At 44.0% G+C, this 16,937-nt stretch overlaps 2 protein-coding genes across 2 annotated transcripts in view; one reads left to right on the top strand and one right to left on the bottom strand.

The window, feature by feature from the left end:
• Positions 1–3,846: 3,846 nt before the first annotated feature.
• LOC134080661 (DNA excision repair protein ERCC-6-like) lies at positions 3,847–10,004 on the top strand. The gene is made up of 4 exons (XM_062537215.1): positions 3,847–4,015; positions 4,786–4,827; positions 5,766–7,497; positions 7,757–10,004. The coding sequence occupies exons 1-4, from the start codon at positions 3,945–3,947 to the stop codon at positions 9,812–9,814; spliced, it is 3,903 nt and encodes a 1,300-aa protein (XP_062393199.1). The 5' UTR covers positions 3,847–3,944; the 3' UTR covers positions 9,815–10,004.
• A 1,134-nt stretch (positions 10,005–11,138) lies between these two features.
• Positions 11,139–16,937, bottom strand: part of med13a (mediator complex subunit 13a) — a 68,976-nt gene continuing 63,177 nt past the window's right edge. Inside the window, exons 26-31 of the mRNA XM_062537214.1 lie at positions 15,780–15,938; positions 14,784–14,969; positions 14,409–14,563; positions 13,692–13,856; positions 12,599–12,699; positions 11,139–12,243 (exon numbers count right to left, since the gene is read on the bottom strand). Of these exons, the coding sequence (XP_062393198.1) occupies positions 12,111–12,243; positions 12,599–12,699; positions 13,692–13,856; positions 14,409–14,563; positions 14,784–14,969; positions 15,780–15,938 (899 nt within the window). The 3' untranslated portion in view covers positions 11,139–12,110. The remainder of the gene's footprint in view (positions 12,244–12,598; positions 12,700–13,691; positions 13,857–14,408; positions 14,564–14,783; positions 14,970–15,779; positions 15,939–16,937) is intronic.

The raw sequence follows: 16,937 nt of genomic DNA, 5'->3' as shown, positions 1-16,937 counted from the left end.
AACATGGAACACTATGGTGCTCTGCTGGTTGCTATGGAAATACATGGCAACCAGTAATAGAATCTTTCCAGAGGAAGCTGACTGAAGGAGGTGGAAAACACAGAGGGGAATTAGCAGAGGGTCATAACACATTCAAATGGGAGACAAAAAGATGGCATGTTAATGTTGACTTAACACGTAGGAAAGATAGCAAAGAAACAAACAAACAATGCAAACAAACAACACATGCATCAGTGTGTCTGTTACTCAGCACTTCATCATTGCCCTGCCCGTCCTGCTCCAATTTATGCCTCCAACCAACAGCCCACCCCTGCTGTGGATATATATGCTGATTTATGGGACTGTGCTTAAAACACACATAAGAGCACACACACACACACACACACACAAGCACACACAAGCACACACACACACACACACACACACACACACACACACACACACACACACACACACACACACACAGACACACACAGACACACACACCCAACACAAGTAGAGGGTCATAAGAGAGACTGGCTGCTGCAGTGATAACTCATTGCCCATGACGGTATTATTAAATTAAAACGAGCCAGTGCAAGGCAGTTGGGTTTATGTCCAGGCTGTGCCACTCTGTTGCCGCAGCGACATGGAGGAAGATGTGGATTATTTTCCATTGTAGTTGCATACACTGTAAAAAAAATCCACCAGAGACTCGTGAATACAATGAGGGTCGAATATGGTGACAGTTACAGCGTGGTCAAAATGCACAACCATACGGTCATGCATCACCAAGAAAAGCACAACAGAAACTTGCCACACTTGGTGCCAAACATCATATTTTGCTTCTTGGTGGTGCAGTGTTTGCCTGAAATGGTGCCACCAGACATGGGCACCAATGCCAGTGTAAGCACTGCACTGGAAAGAGCAATGGCTTTGCTAGAGGTGTGCCATATAGCTGCTTTGCATTCAGGCCATGGGGAGATATACGCATACAAAATTGAATGGTTACATTTTAGGCTAAGAGTTCTACTTATGTCATTACTGCAGCACAAAGACTCAAATCTTAAGCAGCACAAAGGCTCTGAATGTGATTGCTCTATTGCAAAAATATGTTTTATTTCAGGAAATAAATATTTAGGTAAAATCTAGGGGATAAAAACAAATGACAAAAGACAAATAAGAATGTTTGTAAGAATGTCAGCCTTCCAAGACAATCAATCAGACTGTGCCCATGCACCATCCAAAGCTTGTGCACTGCCCAAGCAAGGTCCGTGGGGTGCAGAGGAGGGCAACAATATCCATGACCCACATAGATTAACCAGCTACATATGATACAAAGTATATGACATTTCTATTCATTTCATTCAAACGTAAAATACTGTTTATCAACAATGTAGACCTATGATACACTGGGAACATTTTCATTTCATTTATTTGTAGCAGTGCTAAATAAGACTATGCCATAAATTGTGTAAAAATAATAACAAATTCAGGATCTGCTTTCAAATACTCACTGTACTTAAAACGTATCAATTATGATGGAATTATAGTTTGATGTGTGACTGCCTGCAGGGAAAGCACTTAGCTGTTTGAAAATCTGAGACATTATAAATAACAATTCAATATCTTTCAGATATTTCTCTCTGAATGACAACTCACTCCTTCAGTTGTTTGTGTTAGGCTACTATTGACAGTTTAAAAGGTAAGTTGTTTATGACTGATATGGCTGCACCACGACATGTGCAGAAATGATGTAGCTTTAATATTTGCCTCTTTCAGCAAGAAGCTGTAATGACATGTGATATTCCCTGGAGTACGCTGCCTTCAAATGATTCTGCTGTGAACCTCATTCAAATAAACCAATGACCCATCAATGACCTTGGAGTGATAAGGAGAAACTAGAGGCACAGGAGGCTCTCTCTCTCTCTCATACACACACACACACACACACACACACACACACACTCACCTTCCATTGAGAACATGGACCATTCTATACAAACAGATACATTCAGTTCCTATCACATATGGAATCTATTATGTCAAGAGCGGGGACATCATGGAATTATTAAAGATTGAAATGTCCAATTACAGCTAAAATACAGCATGACGAAGGCCAAAGGAATTACTCTTTTCTCCTGGAGGTATAATACAAAATAATGCAAAGTGGGTTTACATGGCCTCAATTTCTTTTGCATTATCAGCAACTATAGGGCTATGTTTTTTCATGTATTTGATTTATAGTTCCATACAATCCACGTACGCGTACGCGCACACACACACACACACACACACACACACACACACACACACACACACACACACACACACACACACACACACACACACACACACACACACACACACACACACAGAGAGAGAGAGAATTGTTAGCCACCAATTGTGCAAGATGCTTCTAGTAGCCTATTTCATTTGACCCATCAGGAGAGGATTGGGGTTTTAGGCCTAAGCCTGTATAGCCTACTGGGTTGTTGGCTATATGTTATTATAATTATGCCCCCTATTTGTATACTCTATTTTAAATGATTTATGCACATTTGGTCTAGACGAAATGCTTCATTCTTGATTGTGTACAAGTGCATAATAAATTACAATAAAGGAAATCTTCAAACACTTTACAGCAGACAACATAAAAATGGAAAAGAAATGAGTGAAAATATGTAGCAAATAATAGGCTAGGCTAATGGGTTATTTTTCATTTTTTGAAAGATTGTCTACACATTGAAATAATAATAATATAGCAAAATTCTACTCCAAGGAGCAATACCTCCACATAATTTTGCACAACATTACACACAATGTCTGCTTCACCCTTTTTACAAAACATTACACACAGTGATTGGTAAAACACACATTTTCACACCTTAGACACAGATAAGGATTGTGAGGTAGGTTACATCCTTGTCATTACAAAGCCCCGGATTGCCAATGACCATACTAATTACAGTAATTAATGAATAGGAAAAGTCAAAATGTGTGTAGGCTACTTCATGCAGTCATTTTTAATTGTCGACAGATTTGATTTTTTTCATTGATTTTATTGTTGCCTGATTACTGTAACTGATTATGGTAAGACATACTGTAAGTATTGAAATATTCAGTCTGTACTCTGCAGCATCAGTGTTGAGCAGTGCAGGCCTATTTGTGTAGGTTACATTCTCCCTATATCTCAAACCAATCATACAGGATGGTGTGGGTTTGTGACTATTTTTTTTATTATTATCCCTCACAGTATTACATAACAATGTCTGGTCAAAAATAGCACATGCTATTTCCTATTTAATTTAATTTAATTTATTTACCAATGTGTTTTTATTTAGGCCTATCACAGCAGTGTGAAACTGGCGGCAATTGTGTCTGATCATTGAGGACTGTGTTGGTTAAATGAAAACTAATAGCATTTCACAAATATATGTTTTGACTGAAGTAGGCTATAGGCCTACATGTTTTGACTGAAGTGCCAAATGCCAGGTCAGTTCCATCAGCAGCCATGCAATGTTCGAGGCTGAATTTTTAAATTCCAGGCTCACAGGTGGCACTGTGAGGATTTTATCCGAAGGCGGAAGAGGGAATTGTAGTAGCAGAGTCTGAAGTCTTTACATGGATCCTTGAAATTCCCTAAAAATTCTCACTTTTCGATCAATGCACATGATGCCTATGTGTATCCTATCATTTAAAAAGAAGCCATGTAGACACAGGCATCATGGTAATTTTGTTTCGTAACCCATAAAGCCTACAAAGTGGCAAACACCCACACCGGATATACGCATGTCGCAATCCAATACTCTGATTGGTTGTCGAATTGGCGGCGCCTCTAAAACATTTTTCAAACAAAGTGTTGCGGTAGGCTACGAATTTGCAGTTGTATGCTAGTTTTCATTACTCTATCCTAACCTTTACGGTGTTTTACAAACTGGTCGAGTTTTAAGGCAGTCGTAAATATGGATGATTCCCCGGAGGACAGAAGATCTGAAGTAGATGTTCTTCAGGACATTTCACATAACTTCTCGAAGTAAGTCTGTCTTTGTATCGGGCTCTAACGTTAGCTGCAGCACGGTGACATCACTCCGCAAGATGTAGGCCTAACATTTCTGATAAATAGTTGATTATAATGACTTAACGTTAGCTAATTGTGAGATGCAGGTAGGTTTGGCTAGCTGCTACGTTAAAGTTTCATTGCTAGCATTTCTCTCCTGCTAGAAGTGTTACTTTGAAGTTACTCTTGAGTGACAGCTACATGTTCTGCCTCCACAGTGATGTGGAGTTCCCATCATTGTAAGCTAGCTGAAGTAGCATTGAGTCCATTCGGATCACCTTACTATTAAACAGTTAGCCAAAAGGCTGGTGAACTCTTCTTCGTGACTTCAACGATGGCTATGTCAGAATTCGTCCCTCCGGTGAACATCATCGGGAATGACATTCATGTGAAACAGCCACATAAAGAAATGACGACGTTGTTAATGTAGTTAATGCAAACTGAATCAGCCGTGTTTGCAGTTACGTGAGAATAAGCAGCATAACAAATCCAGTTTACCTCAAAATTACTGTAGGCTAGTAAACCGTCTTTTGTTCTTTGTTTTTCAGCATTATAGCCTTATTTAATTCAAATTGAGATTTTTACAGTGACATACAGTACAATTGTGACACTGACAATGACACAGGGTTTCCCTTAATTTACGGTGAAACAATGCTGGTATGCAATAGACCTATAAACAACAACCAAATAAGGTGTTTTAGTTTGGACACGCTTTTGACAGTAAACATTGTGTGCCTATTTTTCAGGTCTATGTCCATTGCCCCAGCGGATCTTGACACATACACAAGGTAGGCCTACAGTATAAAAATGTTTTTTGTTTTTTTGCTTTAATATTATTCATCCTTTTTTGTCAGTTTTTCTGGTAAATGAGTTGTGTAGCATTTAATTTCCATCTATGTTACAGTGCAGTACAGATGCATCAACGAATTAACATTATCCTCTTAATTTTAAAGCAACACTAAAGCACTTTTCCTCTGTCGCATGCACGCTATTTGTTTATCCAGCAAATAACGATGTCCACAGACAAGATTGCATGCTTTTATGAAAGTATGATGTATTGCGACATTGAAGCAAGTCAAATTTGTAGATTTAAATGTCTCATTCCATCGAACTACAGATTCACCCTATTACGAGTTGATGAACCACTGAAATGATTTTGGAAACATTATTTTAAGGAACAAAAAACTTTAGTGTTGCTTTAAGTTGTTTTTATGAATCTGACCTTAATTAAATTGAATTTTAAATATAATGCAACAGGAAAAAATACATATAGAAAGATAATGCAGAGCCCTAACAGAGACATACTTGGACGTGCTCCAGACAAGTAGGCGGGGAATAACATGAAACCAAATCAATGTTTTCATGTCAGTGGACAAGCAGTTTTAGCAGAGACTCCATAGAAAGAGATGGGATTAATTCATAATGCCAATATGGCAGTTCTCTATACATATCCCATCCCTTACGTGGCCAAATGTCAAATGTGAATACACTGTACTAATCATGCGTTGTAATCTCGCTGCTGGAGCGTGGTTGGTGTTTTGAAGCCTTGTGCACACGCAGTTCTGCCAGAAATAGATACCCAAGTGCCCAACATTTGTTGCAATATGGCCGCCTGAGTGGAGGGTCGTGCCTAAAAGGTTTTTGTTATTATTCAGAGCAAAATATTACAGATGTGTGTTTACAGATGCAGCTATGTAATTTTGGATATTTTTGTTGTTTATCACAGGAAAGCAAAAGAGGCTTTTAAGCAGGGAAACCCTGCAACATCCCTCGAGATTCTGAAAGAGGCCTACAAACACTACCCAGATGAGAAAATTAAGGGCCGAATAAAGAAGCTGCAAGAGTTCATCAATCAGATGGATGTGCAGTCCTCAGATGATGAGGATGAGTTCATCGATGTCAACAACAGTGGCTTGATGCTCAACAAAAGGATTTATGATAATCTGTATGATCACCAGAAACAAGGTGTGGCCTTCTTGTATGGTCTCCATAGGGATGGAAGGACGGGTGGAGTTCTGGCGGACGATATGGGTTTGGGAAAAACTATTCAGGTGATCTCCTTCCTGTGTGGCATGTACGACTCTGAGCTGCTGCAGAACTGCCTGCTGGTGATGCCTACCACCCTCATCACCAACTGGGTGCGGGAGTTCCAGAAATGGGTGCCAGGGATGAGGGTGAGAGAGTTCCATGGAACAAGCAAAGCTGTCCGCAGCAAGAATCTGAGAAAGGTCCAAGTCAAAGGTGGCGTTCTCATCACCTCCTATCAAATGGTGATGAACAACTGGGAGCTCTTGAGCTCCATTGACGGGAGGGAGTTTTACTGGGACTATGTCATCCTAGATGAGGCGCACAAGATCAAAACCTCATCAACCAAAACGGCCAAAAGTATGCATGCCGTCCTAGCCAAGCATCGCGTGCTGCTAACTGGAACGCCTGTGCAGAACAATCTGCGAGAGATGTGGTCGCTGTTTGACTTTGCCTGCCAGGGGTCACTCCTTGGAACGTACAAAACCTTCAAGACGCAATATGAAAATCCCATTACTCGGGCACGTGAGAAAGATGCCACCCCTGGCGAAAAGGTGCTCGGTTTCAAGATGTCTGAGAACCTCATGGAGATCATAAGCCCTTACTTCCTGCGGAGAACCAAAACAGAGGTATTGAAGAATGACAACGATGATCAAAGATCTTCAGAGGTAGACGACCAGCCGACACCTACTGGCGACGGAGGCTTAGAGGTGCCTTCGCTCCCCGAGAAAAATGACCTGATCGTGTGGACGTACCTGAGTCCAGTTCAAGAGCAAATCTACAGGATGTTTATCTCTCTGGATCACATTAAGGAGGTGCTGATGACCACACGTAGCCCACTGGCTGAGCTGACCATTATCAAGAAGCTTTGTGATCATCCAAGGCTTCTCTCAGACAAAGCTGCAAGCGAACTCGGTCTGCTGGGCGGACAAGACCATGCTTTGCCTGACATCGAGAACAGCAGCGGAGCCAACAGTATCGATCACGTCTCAGATGAGACCCTGATCTCGGAGTCAGGCAAGCTGGGATTCCTCATTGAGTTACTAGAGCGCCTCAGAGAAGAAGGGAACCGCACACTAGTGTTCTCCCGGTCCGTTAAGATGCTGAACATCATACAGCGCATTTTGAAAAACAAAGGGTTCAAGATAGTGAGAATAGATGGCACAGTGACCGATCTCTCTGAGAGAGAGAAACGGATTGGACGCTTTCAGAATGACCCGAGCATCTCAGTCTTCCTCTTGACTACACAGGTGGGTGGCGTTGGACTCACTCTAACAAGCGCCAACCGCGTGGTGATCTTTGACCCCAGTTGGAACCCTGCCACTGATTCCCAGGCTGTGGACCGTGCCTACCGGATTGGACAAACACGTAATGTCATTGTGTACAGACTCATCACCTGTGGCACTGTGGAAGAGAAGATCTACCGCCGACAGGTGAGATGGTTTGTGTGTGCAGATATTTGCTACATACTGTGTACTTAGCTACATAAAGTTCTTTTGTTTGCATAATTTCTAGATGCTAGTAAGCCCATTGCTCAAATTAAGTACATCATGGGTGGTGCTTCACAAAGCAAGATGTACGCTATCTACAAGAAAAGGAACTAATAATACTAATAATTTCTTTGTATTTTATTTGGTGCATCCCCCCCCCATCAGTACCTTACTAAATTACTTCTCCTGTGTGTCTTGACAGGTCTTCAAAGACTCCTTGATCCGACAGACTACAGGAGACAACAAGAACCCCTTCCGTTACTTCAGCAAGCAAGACCTGAAGGAGCTCTTTAAACTTGAGGACACCCACTCGTCCACCACCCAGCTGCAGCTGGAGCAGCTTCACTCCAAACAGCAGAGTGGAGACCCCGACCTGATGGAGCACATCGCCTACCTGTACACCAAAAAGATGTTTGGCGTCTCCCACCACGACCTCCTGTTCTGTGTACAGCCAACCGAGGATGATGTAGAGGACCACGAGGAGCACGAGTACATTGAGAAGAGAGTGCTGACTGCTGAGAACCTGATGAAGGTCGAGTCGCAGATCCAAAAGGACCTGAAGGACTTTGAGCTGCAGCACACAGAGCCAAGGTCACTGCAGCAGCCCGTCAGGAGAGGACGTCAGGAGTCTGACAAACAAAGACATGAGGATCTGGATCAGTCTGTTCAGGAGTTCACAGCGGAAGAACCAGTCGTTGTTTTGGATGAATCCCCTGAATCCCCTGAATCCCCTAACCTCTCTGTTGCAAACGAAGTTGTGCTTGAACTGGATTCCTCACGAACAGAGGAGATGGAGTCACTCCAGAGAAACTCCACAATGGGTGATGCCAATGACATCATATGTTTGGATGATGACGAGACTAATGTGGTTGTTAAGCAGGAACAGAAATCTTTTACTGTTGGCGATGACGAAGACTACATGGCTGGTGGGAGAAACTCCACAATGGGTGATGCCAATGACATCATATGTTTGGATGATGACGAGACTAATGTGGTTGTTAAGCAGGAACGGAAGTCTTTTACTGTTGGCGATGACGAGGACTATAAGGCTGGTGGAAGAAAGTCCTTAGTAATAAATAAGTCCTTTGAAGGAAATTCCAGCTTGGCTAAAGGTGATACCACCACGCCTGTGAATGATGAAGTGAATATGTCCACCGATTTCACAGAAAACCACCTGATTGTTGAGGATGAGGATGTCAGCTTTGTAGAAAGCAAAAGAGTCTCTCTTGCATACTGTGAGCAGGAAAGAGACATCACCACAGTTGATGATGAGGCGGACATGTCTACTGAGTACCTGGAGGAGGACCAGGTGATGAGCGAGGAGGAGGACCATGTTGCTACAAGGAAGAAAAAAGCCTTTGTTATCAATTCCAGTGATGATGAGGGAGATGATGATGATGATGATGAGGGTTCAGTCAGAGCAGACGGAACAGGAAATCTCTCATCGCTGGGAAAATCTGACATGAGTCACAAGCCTGATAGTTCAGGTGGCGTGGAATACCAGCTGTTGAGTGATGAGGAAGATGACGTTGTTAAAAAGAAGAAAAGTTGTTTTCTCATCCTCAGCAGCGACGAGGAGGGAGATGACGAGGAAGAAGGAGAGAGGTCAAAAGCAGACTGTGTCTCCTCACCAGGAAATTCCCGCTTGGATGAGACGAATAACGGACCAGACACGTCCGAACATGCCAAAGACAAGCTGGAAATCCAGAAGGAAGCTGACATCAGCTCGGGTGAGAACAAAAGTGCCTTTCTGACGTACAGCAGTGAGGAGGAGGAGGAGGAGGAAGAAGACGGGAAAAGTATGGACAGGCAATCTTCAAAAACAGCCAGTTACACATCCTCCACCCCGGGAAATTCCAGGCTGACTGACTCTAATGGGATCACCTCTGGGGATGACAACGCCAACATGTCCGCCTTCATGGAGGACCAGCTGATAAGTGACAAGGAAGACAGTGTCATTATTACTAAGAAGAAGAGAGCCTTCGTCACCTACAGCAGTGAGGAAGAGGAGGGGGAAGAGGGAGATGGTAGCGATGTCTGTGATGGCTCGAGAGAGAACTTTCAGTTCACCAGCAGCCTCATGTCTGTGTCAGGGGTTGGAGATCGCTCCTACTCATCAGTTGCATCAAGGCGGTCCCTTGTAGATAATCTGATGGAGAAGTTTGAGGACATTCTCATGGACGAGGATGAGACGAGTGAAGAGATGACTGACAGTGATAAAGAGAATGACATGTTCTGCACCCTAGATCAGTCAGGGTGATTGGGTGATCATTAGAGTAGGTGTAAAATACTACTACCATCCTAAATGTCTACTTTTCATGTGTACTGTTCGATCATGTTCTGTTTGAGCGTTTGTTCAGTATTGATCATTAGTTCGTAATAAATAACTTTGGCATTGATAGCATGGGTTTATTTAAGGTTATATGCAGTTCAAATGGGTCCACATAGCTGAGTGGAATTTTCTAAATGTGACCTGAATTAGACTTGAGTACATGTATAAGATGATGCATGATACACAATTCATATTTGAGGCATTATACTATGAATCAATACTGAAGTATTTAACTCATGTAACATGGCTAAGTGCCTTAACTCACTTAGATGTGAACATCTGAATTATGCAGCCCTGTTTGTTTTTCATTCATTCACTGTATTTGATTTACAGCCAACTAGATGTCAGATTTCTCATCAGTGACAAATTATCCAGAGCAGTAAAATAGTACCCTCCTTTGAGTCGTCAATATAATTGCACATGTGTAGTTTACATGGAGATTTTCATTATATTCCATACATATAGGCCTATATAGCATCTGCCGTTGTCAGTCCTTGGTGAAAGGTTGTGTAACTTTACTTCTTTGAATGGAAAAAGGCTCAATGTTCTCAATGTGAGCAAATGGCATGAGGAGTCAGAGGCTTATTTCAACTCATACTCTGTTCAGAATAAACCTGTAAGATACAGACCATAGTTGATCTTTCTCTGTGCACAAACACTGCATATATTCTACAAGCACTCATAATCTGGCTACAAAGTTCATTTACAATGCACATGGGATTGTTTCAGTAAAGCAATATAAAGATTTGTCTTCATGTTTGCTGCCATTCCTTTACAAAGTGTGGGGAGAATACTGGTGATCAGTCCATCAGTGTAGGCAGGTGAAGAAGTTGGCCATTACAACGCACCGGGAATCTGTAGGTCACGCTCACTTTCCGTCCAGCTCCAGCCCTCCATCCATCCATCCATCCGCCAGCATAGCCGAGGGAGACCTGGCATCGGCTGGAAGGGAGAGCTCCAAACCCACTTGCCCGTCCCAAGAAAAACAAGCACAGGGTTCAATCGAGTTGACGCACTTTATTCCTAAAACAGAAGCCGCACCACCCATGTCTGGCACGAAATTCAAATATAATTATTTATATATTGCCATTTTTTCTGGGTCTAAATGTGTTGTATAAAATACTATATACGACAATGTACCTCTTTATTTTTAACACAGTGAAATCATTGCTGTACATGCCCTCCTCAGCAACAGCTTAGCTGCAATTCAGCCTCCCCGCCCCACACCCCCCAACTCACACACCGAGGCATGGACGTATTTCCCCCCCCAACCCCAACCTATTTCTTCTGTACAATGTGACAATACAAATATTCTGTCTCCCTTACAAAAAATAATATTCTAAAAGCAACCTACTGCAACTTCATTATATTTTTTGTTGTTTTTGTATGTTTGTAATTTTTTTTAATTAAGACAATAACGCATTTTAGACCAATTGCTTTAAAGCAGGAAGGCAATATAAACCTTCTAGAACATTTCATATATAAAAGAAGTTAAGAAATAAAACAAATTATACATTTAGAAACAATAAATAAGAACAATGCCGGTATTCAAACAGGGAACTTCAGGGAGTTGAAAACCCATGGTTTCCTTTTAGATTGAAATGTCCCTTTGCTTCCAATAATTTACAGACACATTTCCGACACGAACCGGCTGATTCTGATGTCAAAGCACCTGCGGGTAGCCGTGATGGTGATGCTAGCAACACTGAGCATATTCATCACCAACAATCAATTTCATTTCCATTCATTGCAGGGAGTCTTTAAAAACAGGTCAGATTACAATGATGAACACAGCAACGGCAGAAAATCACACAGTTGTTCTTCATCTCGTCGTGTCATGTGGCCGAGCTTCTTTACTCCCAAAGCCACGTCTTTGCGTTCCCCGCTGACTCAGTCTTTCCCTCTTGCCGAGAGCATTTTGTTTTTTCTTTACATAAGAGTGTCATTGACATCAAAAAGGGGGCGGCTGATCCGCAGGCATAATCCTGGGCCGCAGCCAGCAAACAGGAACCCTCGTTCTTGTTCGCGTCTCCTGAGCCATCATCTTCCATTATAGAAAAGTCCAGAGCACATCTGCACCTGTACACGCTACATCTCCTCCTCAGGGTGCATCTCCATACCATCCCCACCCTCCTCCACTGATGCTCTCTTCCTTCCCAACTGGTAAAAAAAACCCCAAACAAACAAAAATCCTGCTCGGCTGTTTCACAGCCTTTGTAATGCTTCACAACAAGTTCATGATGAAGTTGTACATCTGGTTGAGCACCACAAAGTGGATGGGTAGACAGGAGCGGCGGTCCTGTGTGGCAGGGTCACAGGTCAGCCAGGAGAGGGCATTGTACTGCTCCAGAACAAATCTGACATGAGCAAACACAAGAGGGAAATGTTACCTTATTATGAGGACAGAGCACTTCATTACGTTTTTATGCTAACTTGCTGCGGCATACATATTTACATATAAATGCAATTATCCAGACAAGAACAAAAAGATGTCTTGACATATGAAACAATACATAAATAACATAAATCTAACACATCAGGTTCAGTTCCTTAGAAATTAACCAATTATTGGTAACCAATTACCAATTGCTTTTTTAAGTCTTTTCTCTTTTTTTTTAATGAATGACTAGTGTGTGAAATGTGAACAGGAAACATTGGCAGTGTCTTCATGTCAACGAGGCAGCATGTGGTGTGTAGGGAGTATGTGGTTACCTGAGTACGTCTGAGGTCTGATTGGAGTCGAGAGGGTGAGAGTGTTTGCTGTGGAGCAGCTCGTCCGACTGCACTGAGGATACATGAATATGCAGAGAGGCCTGGGGAGAGACAGGGGGAGCAAATGTTTGTCATTTTCCTCAAAAACACTTCCCTACAGCACCCCACGGGTGCACAACCAAACCACACCAACAGTATTGCCGCAAATGTATCAAACACATCCAAATCACTGTTTCAGGGAGAAAAAACATACAGTAAGCATGTACTTGTGATTGGGCTCTCAGGAGTAAAGGGCATGTTTTGTGAATTTGGAAACATCCATCATGTGATCCAGTCCAAAAGAAATAGTGCCGTGATGAGATACTTGAAACCATTCCCAGGTTCAATATTCCAAACCACATGGTTGCCAGAGGAGTCGATGGGCAAAATGCAACCCGTCTCCTTCAAATGGTCCAAGAACACATCACTAGAGATTTGTGGCTAAGTGTAACCAGACCAGCTGTAAATCTGAAGAGCCAGTCCGGCAGGCAGTGGGGTCGTGTGCAGGCCCGGGCACTTCAGTAATGGACCCTGGGATCCTCATGCACCAATCTGACTCATAACATGAGGGCCAGCGCTTCTCGCCACACGCCATCATAATCGGAGTTCCTTTGGACGTCGGAGCCAATCAGAGAGCAGAGCTGAATTATTTAAGACCCTCCTCTACCGGGCGCCCTGCTCAATAATGCATGGAGTCACGTGAGCCGGGACAGGTACGATGAGAAGTTGTCACGGAAACGGGTACAATTAACGCGAGGTTGCTCGTTGACTGCGGCCACACAAACCCCTTCAGGCCCAGTGTGCGCGGTGGGACCAGGGGACTCCAGCATCTGCCTTTAATACACATCCCCCTAACAACCCTCACACCGCTGCTCTACAATAATGCCCAAACTCACATGCTACTGGAGATCACAAGATGGACTATTATACAGTAACTTTTCATCTCTGTATGCTTTTTATCTCTGTATATATGTTTTAAATTCCACAAGCTACACCTTTTGATTTATACTGGAGAGGTGCAGAGCACTGGACAGCAGAGTTGGGGGGGGCTCACCTTGAGAAAGAGAGGGCACTGGTTCTGGGCTTGCGGGCAGGCTGACCAAAACCAGTCGGGCAGTGGGCCCGCTTTAGCCGTCGACACAAAGTAGCCGAGAGCCAGGGGCTGCTGGAGGATGTTGGGCGTCTCCTCATGAGACTCCATGCGATCGGTGCTCTGGCCCTGGAGGAAGATGCCGGAAGAGATGGATCAAGACACTGGCACAGTAAAGCAGCGTGCATTGGGCGAAAAAGAGAAACGTTAGGCTGTTGCAGTAACACTGTCTGCACTGCCACATGATTGTCATAAATCTACAACTGCAGACATCACTATCAGTCATTGCTCTTGCCTCATAACATTCTTCAGCACTGAATTTAGGAGTTCTGAGGCCAAGAGAGATCTCATCTGCCCAGAGAGTTCAAATGCCCTGGAATTTTGGATTACGTACTGTAGCATATCCTGTCCATCTGACAAATCCTGTTTGTTAAACTTAGTGTCTGATTCATTTCTCGCTATCCATGATTTTATCGATGACATAGGAATAGGAATCATGTTAACCATGTCCATATGGTTTATGTTCACCATGTCCATGTCCAAACATGCATCGTTATTTCAACAAATTGATGTATTCATCGTGGAAGAACTTGACAAGCATAGCATGCCCACTAAATGAATAGAAGCCCAAGACGTCACCCATGTAGTGCAGTGCAGTGCAGTGCAGTGGGCCTACAGTACCTTGCTGCCGTCTCCTCCGTGGTGGTACTGGGATCCTGGCGAGTGCACCGGCGAGGTGGTGGGGGAGGCCGGGAGGATGTTGATGATGTCGGGGTCCACCATCTCATTCTCCTGCTCCAGGAGGTCAAAGATGCCACCTATTGCGTCTGATCCATCTGATGGTTCAGAAAGAGAGACCGAGGGAGAGACGACAGTTAGACGAAGGCTTCAGCGAATACAGAAACTTCTGGAAAAAACGAAAAGAAGGTTCTAGACAGAAAAACCGTCTAGGAAGGCTAGAGGTCCGCAATGAACATTTTTTTTTTCTAGAAGAACCTTCTAAAGTTGAGAACTTAAGACACAGGGAGAATGGGGTGGGTTGGGTAGAGGCCTCACCGTTGATGGGGTTGAAGGCGATGTCGATGTTCTCAGTGGTGTAGTTGGAGGTGGCCACCTGGACGAAGGCAGAGGTGGGGAACACCAGGATGTGCGTGCAGGACGTGTCCTGAGGGGTGCTCAGCTGAGACGTCTGCATGTTCAGGGTGGTGCTGCGGCCAAACACCGAACCCGTCGACACCGAGTCTGAGACGCAAAGAGGGAGACAGAGAGTTTTGGTTAGAGATGTCCTAACAGCACTTTGTCTAATATGCTATAGCTAAAACAACAACTTCATTCACACCTTCAACTACCAAAGCATTAACAAAGAAATACAAATATTGGTAACGTATTACTATAATAACTTATTACTACTGTGTTATTGTCATGCTATCACACAATCGACAATTCCAACCTCTCTGAATCCAGCCTGTTAATCGTGAGACAGTCATGGCCGCTCATGACTACGCATAGTGTATGTGGAGCGTTGCTGTCCGCATGTCTAAAAGTATGAGCAAGAAACCGGTGGGCCGCTGCCCTGGCCTCATCGACCGGTTGTTGCACCTATGTACCAATGCCTCAACACCACTAAAGAGAAATCCACTTCGTCTGAATGGTAGAGAGGTACACACGCCCGCATGCACAAACGCAGACTCTCTCGCTTTCTCACACACGCCAACACACACACACACATACACACCGCAGCCTGACAACTTTTCATCACTTCTCAAAATAAACCCATTGATCTTCAACAGCATCCCATCATCTGAAAAATCAATGTGGTCCTGAAAAGGTGTTTTATGGCTGGCCTCAACACTGCTCTGGCCGCAGTAGATCTGATAGGGACAGCAGCTACATGCATTATGATATGCTGCTGCCATCCATCACTCACACACACACAGACAGACAGACACAAACACACACAAACAAACATAAACACACACACACAATGACACATGAGTGTAAATACACACACACACACACACCCACTCAGGCCCAGAGGGAGAGCTGCGTTACCTGGCATGATGACAAAGGAGCCCTGGGGCTCCAAGGCAACGAGGCAGGCGCTGAGGATGCTGGGCGTGTCGGAGGCAGAGATGCCGCACATCCTGCACATGTCCTTCAGCCGGCGGCTCAGAGACTGCAGGTTCCTCCTGCTCAGCAGAATACTCCAGTCTGGGCACACACAGCACAGGAGAGAGAGAGAGAGAGAGAGACAGAGAGAGAGAGAGAGAGAGAGAAAGAAAGAGAGAGAGAGAGAGAGAGAGAGAGAGAGAGAGAGAGCAGAGGGGGGAGATAGAGTGAGAGCGCAGAAAAGAGAAAGAGAGAGAGAAACAGAGGAGAGGGGGACAGAAAGCATGAGAGAGAGAGAGAGAGAGAGAGATGGGGAAAAGAAGAGTTCCAGGGTAAAGGTGATGGGGAATGGAGGACATGAGGAGACAGAGGGAGAGAGAAAGGGATGAATGGGATTAATACAGCAGGCAGGGGAAAGCAGTAGACCACTGAGCACATACTGTAGTCTCCAATCACTAGCTCCACATGTTGTTCTAGCTCAGCTGATGACGCATGCACACTGACACGGTGACTCCCCCACCAAGAGTGCCACTTGTTCTTCCGTTCATTATGAAACATCCGCTATGCATTATTTGGCGTTACAGAACAGCCACTTAACCCCCGGCATCTGACTACTGACTAGAATGCTTGAAGAAATGTGATGATTAAATTTGATAAATTAAAACCATAAGGGGCAAAAAAACAGGATGGCTGAAGTGCCAATAAAGGAGACTGATCAGAGTAGCCAAACTCCAAAGTTTGAAGCCAGCAACTGCTAAACAACTTGTTTTTCTCCAAAATGGCTACACATGTCAAAGAGACCATTATCTCTGTATTTGTGTCTGAACGGTTCACATGACAAGCTCTGGCAGCCTGTGAGAAACACTGAGCCAAACAAAGCTGCGCGCGCGGGATAATAGCCGAGTAAATAAGCGTCTCCATCACAGGCGAAGACGCCATGTTCCCCCGCCAGCCTCGGCGCCGGCCCAAAACATGCGATTGCTGCGCGGTGCCAAACGGAACAGATCACCAAACGGCACAAACAACTCCATCAGCGAGCGCGCAGCAGCGAGCAGCCGAGTGGTGCCTGCCTGCCTCACTGGGGGGAGTTATGTGATTACG

This window comes from Sardina pilchardus, chromosome 5 (assembly GCF_963854185.1).
Source record: "Sardina pilchardus chromosome 5, fSarPil1.1, whole genome shotgun sequence".
In the NCBI taxonomy this organism is placed as follows: Eukaryota; Metazoa; Chordata; class Actinopteri; order Clupeiformes; family Clupeidae; genus Sardina; species Sardina pilchardus.
The sequence above is the reverse complement of the archived record's forward strand: the minus strand, read 5'-3'. Positions and strand labels throughout refer to the sequence as shown.

What these genes read in the sequence shown, in the direction of transcription:
- LOC134080661 (XM_062537215.1), top strand. Translation starts at nt 3,945, where the DNA reads ATGGATGATTCCCCGGAGGACAGAAGATCTGAAGTAGATGTTCTTCAG. An exon ending in ATTTCACATAACTTCTCGAA is followed by an intron (nt 4,016 to 4,785) that starts GTAAGTCTGTCT and finishes CCTATTTTTCAG; the next exon opens with GTCTATGTCCATTGCCCCAG. An exon ending in GATCTTGACACATACACAAG is followed by an intron (nt 4,828 to 5,765) that starts GTAGGCCTACAG and finishes TGTTTATCACAG; the next exon opens with GAAAGCAAAAGAGGCTTTTA.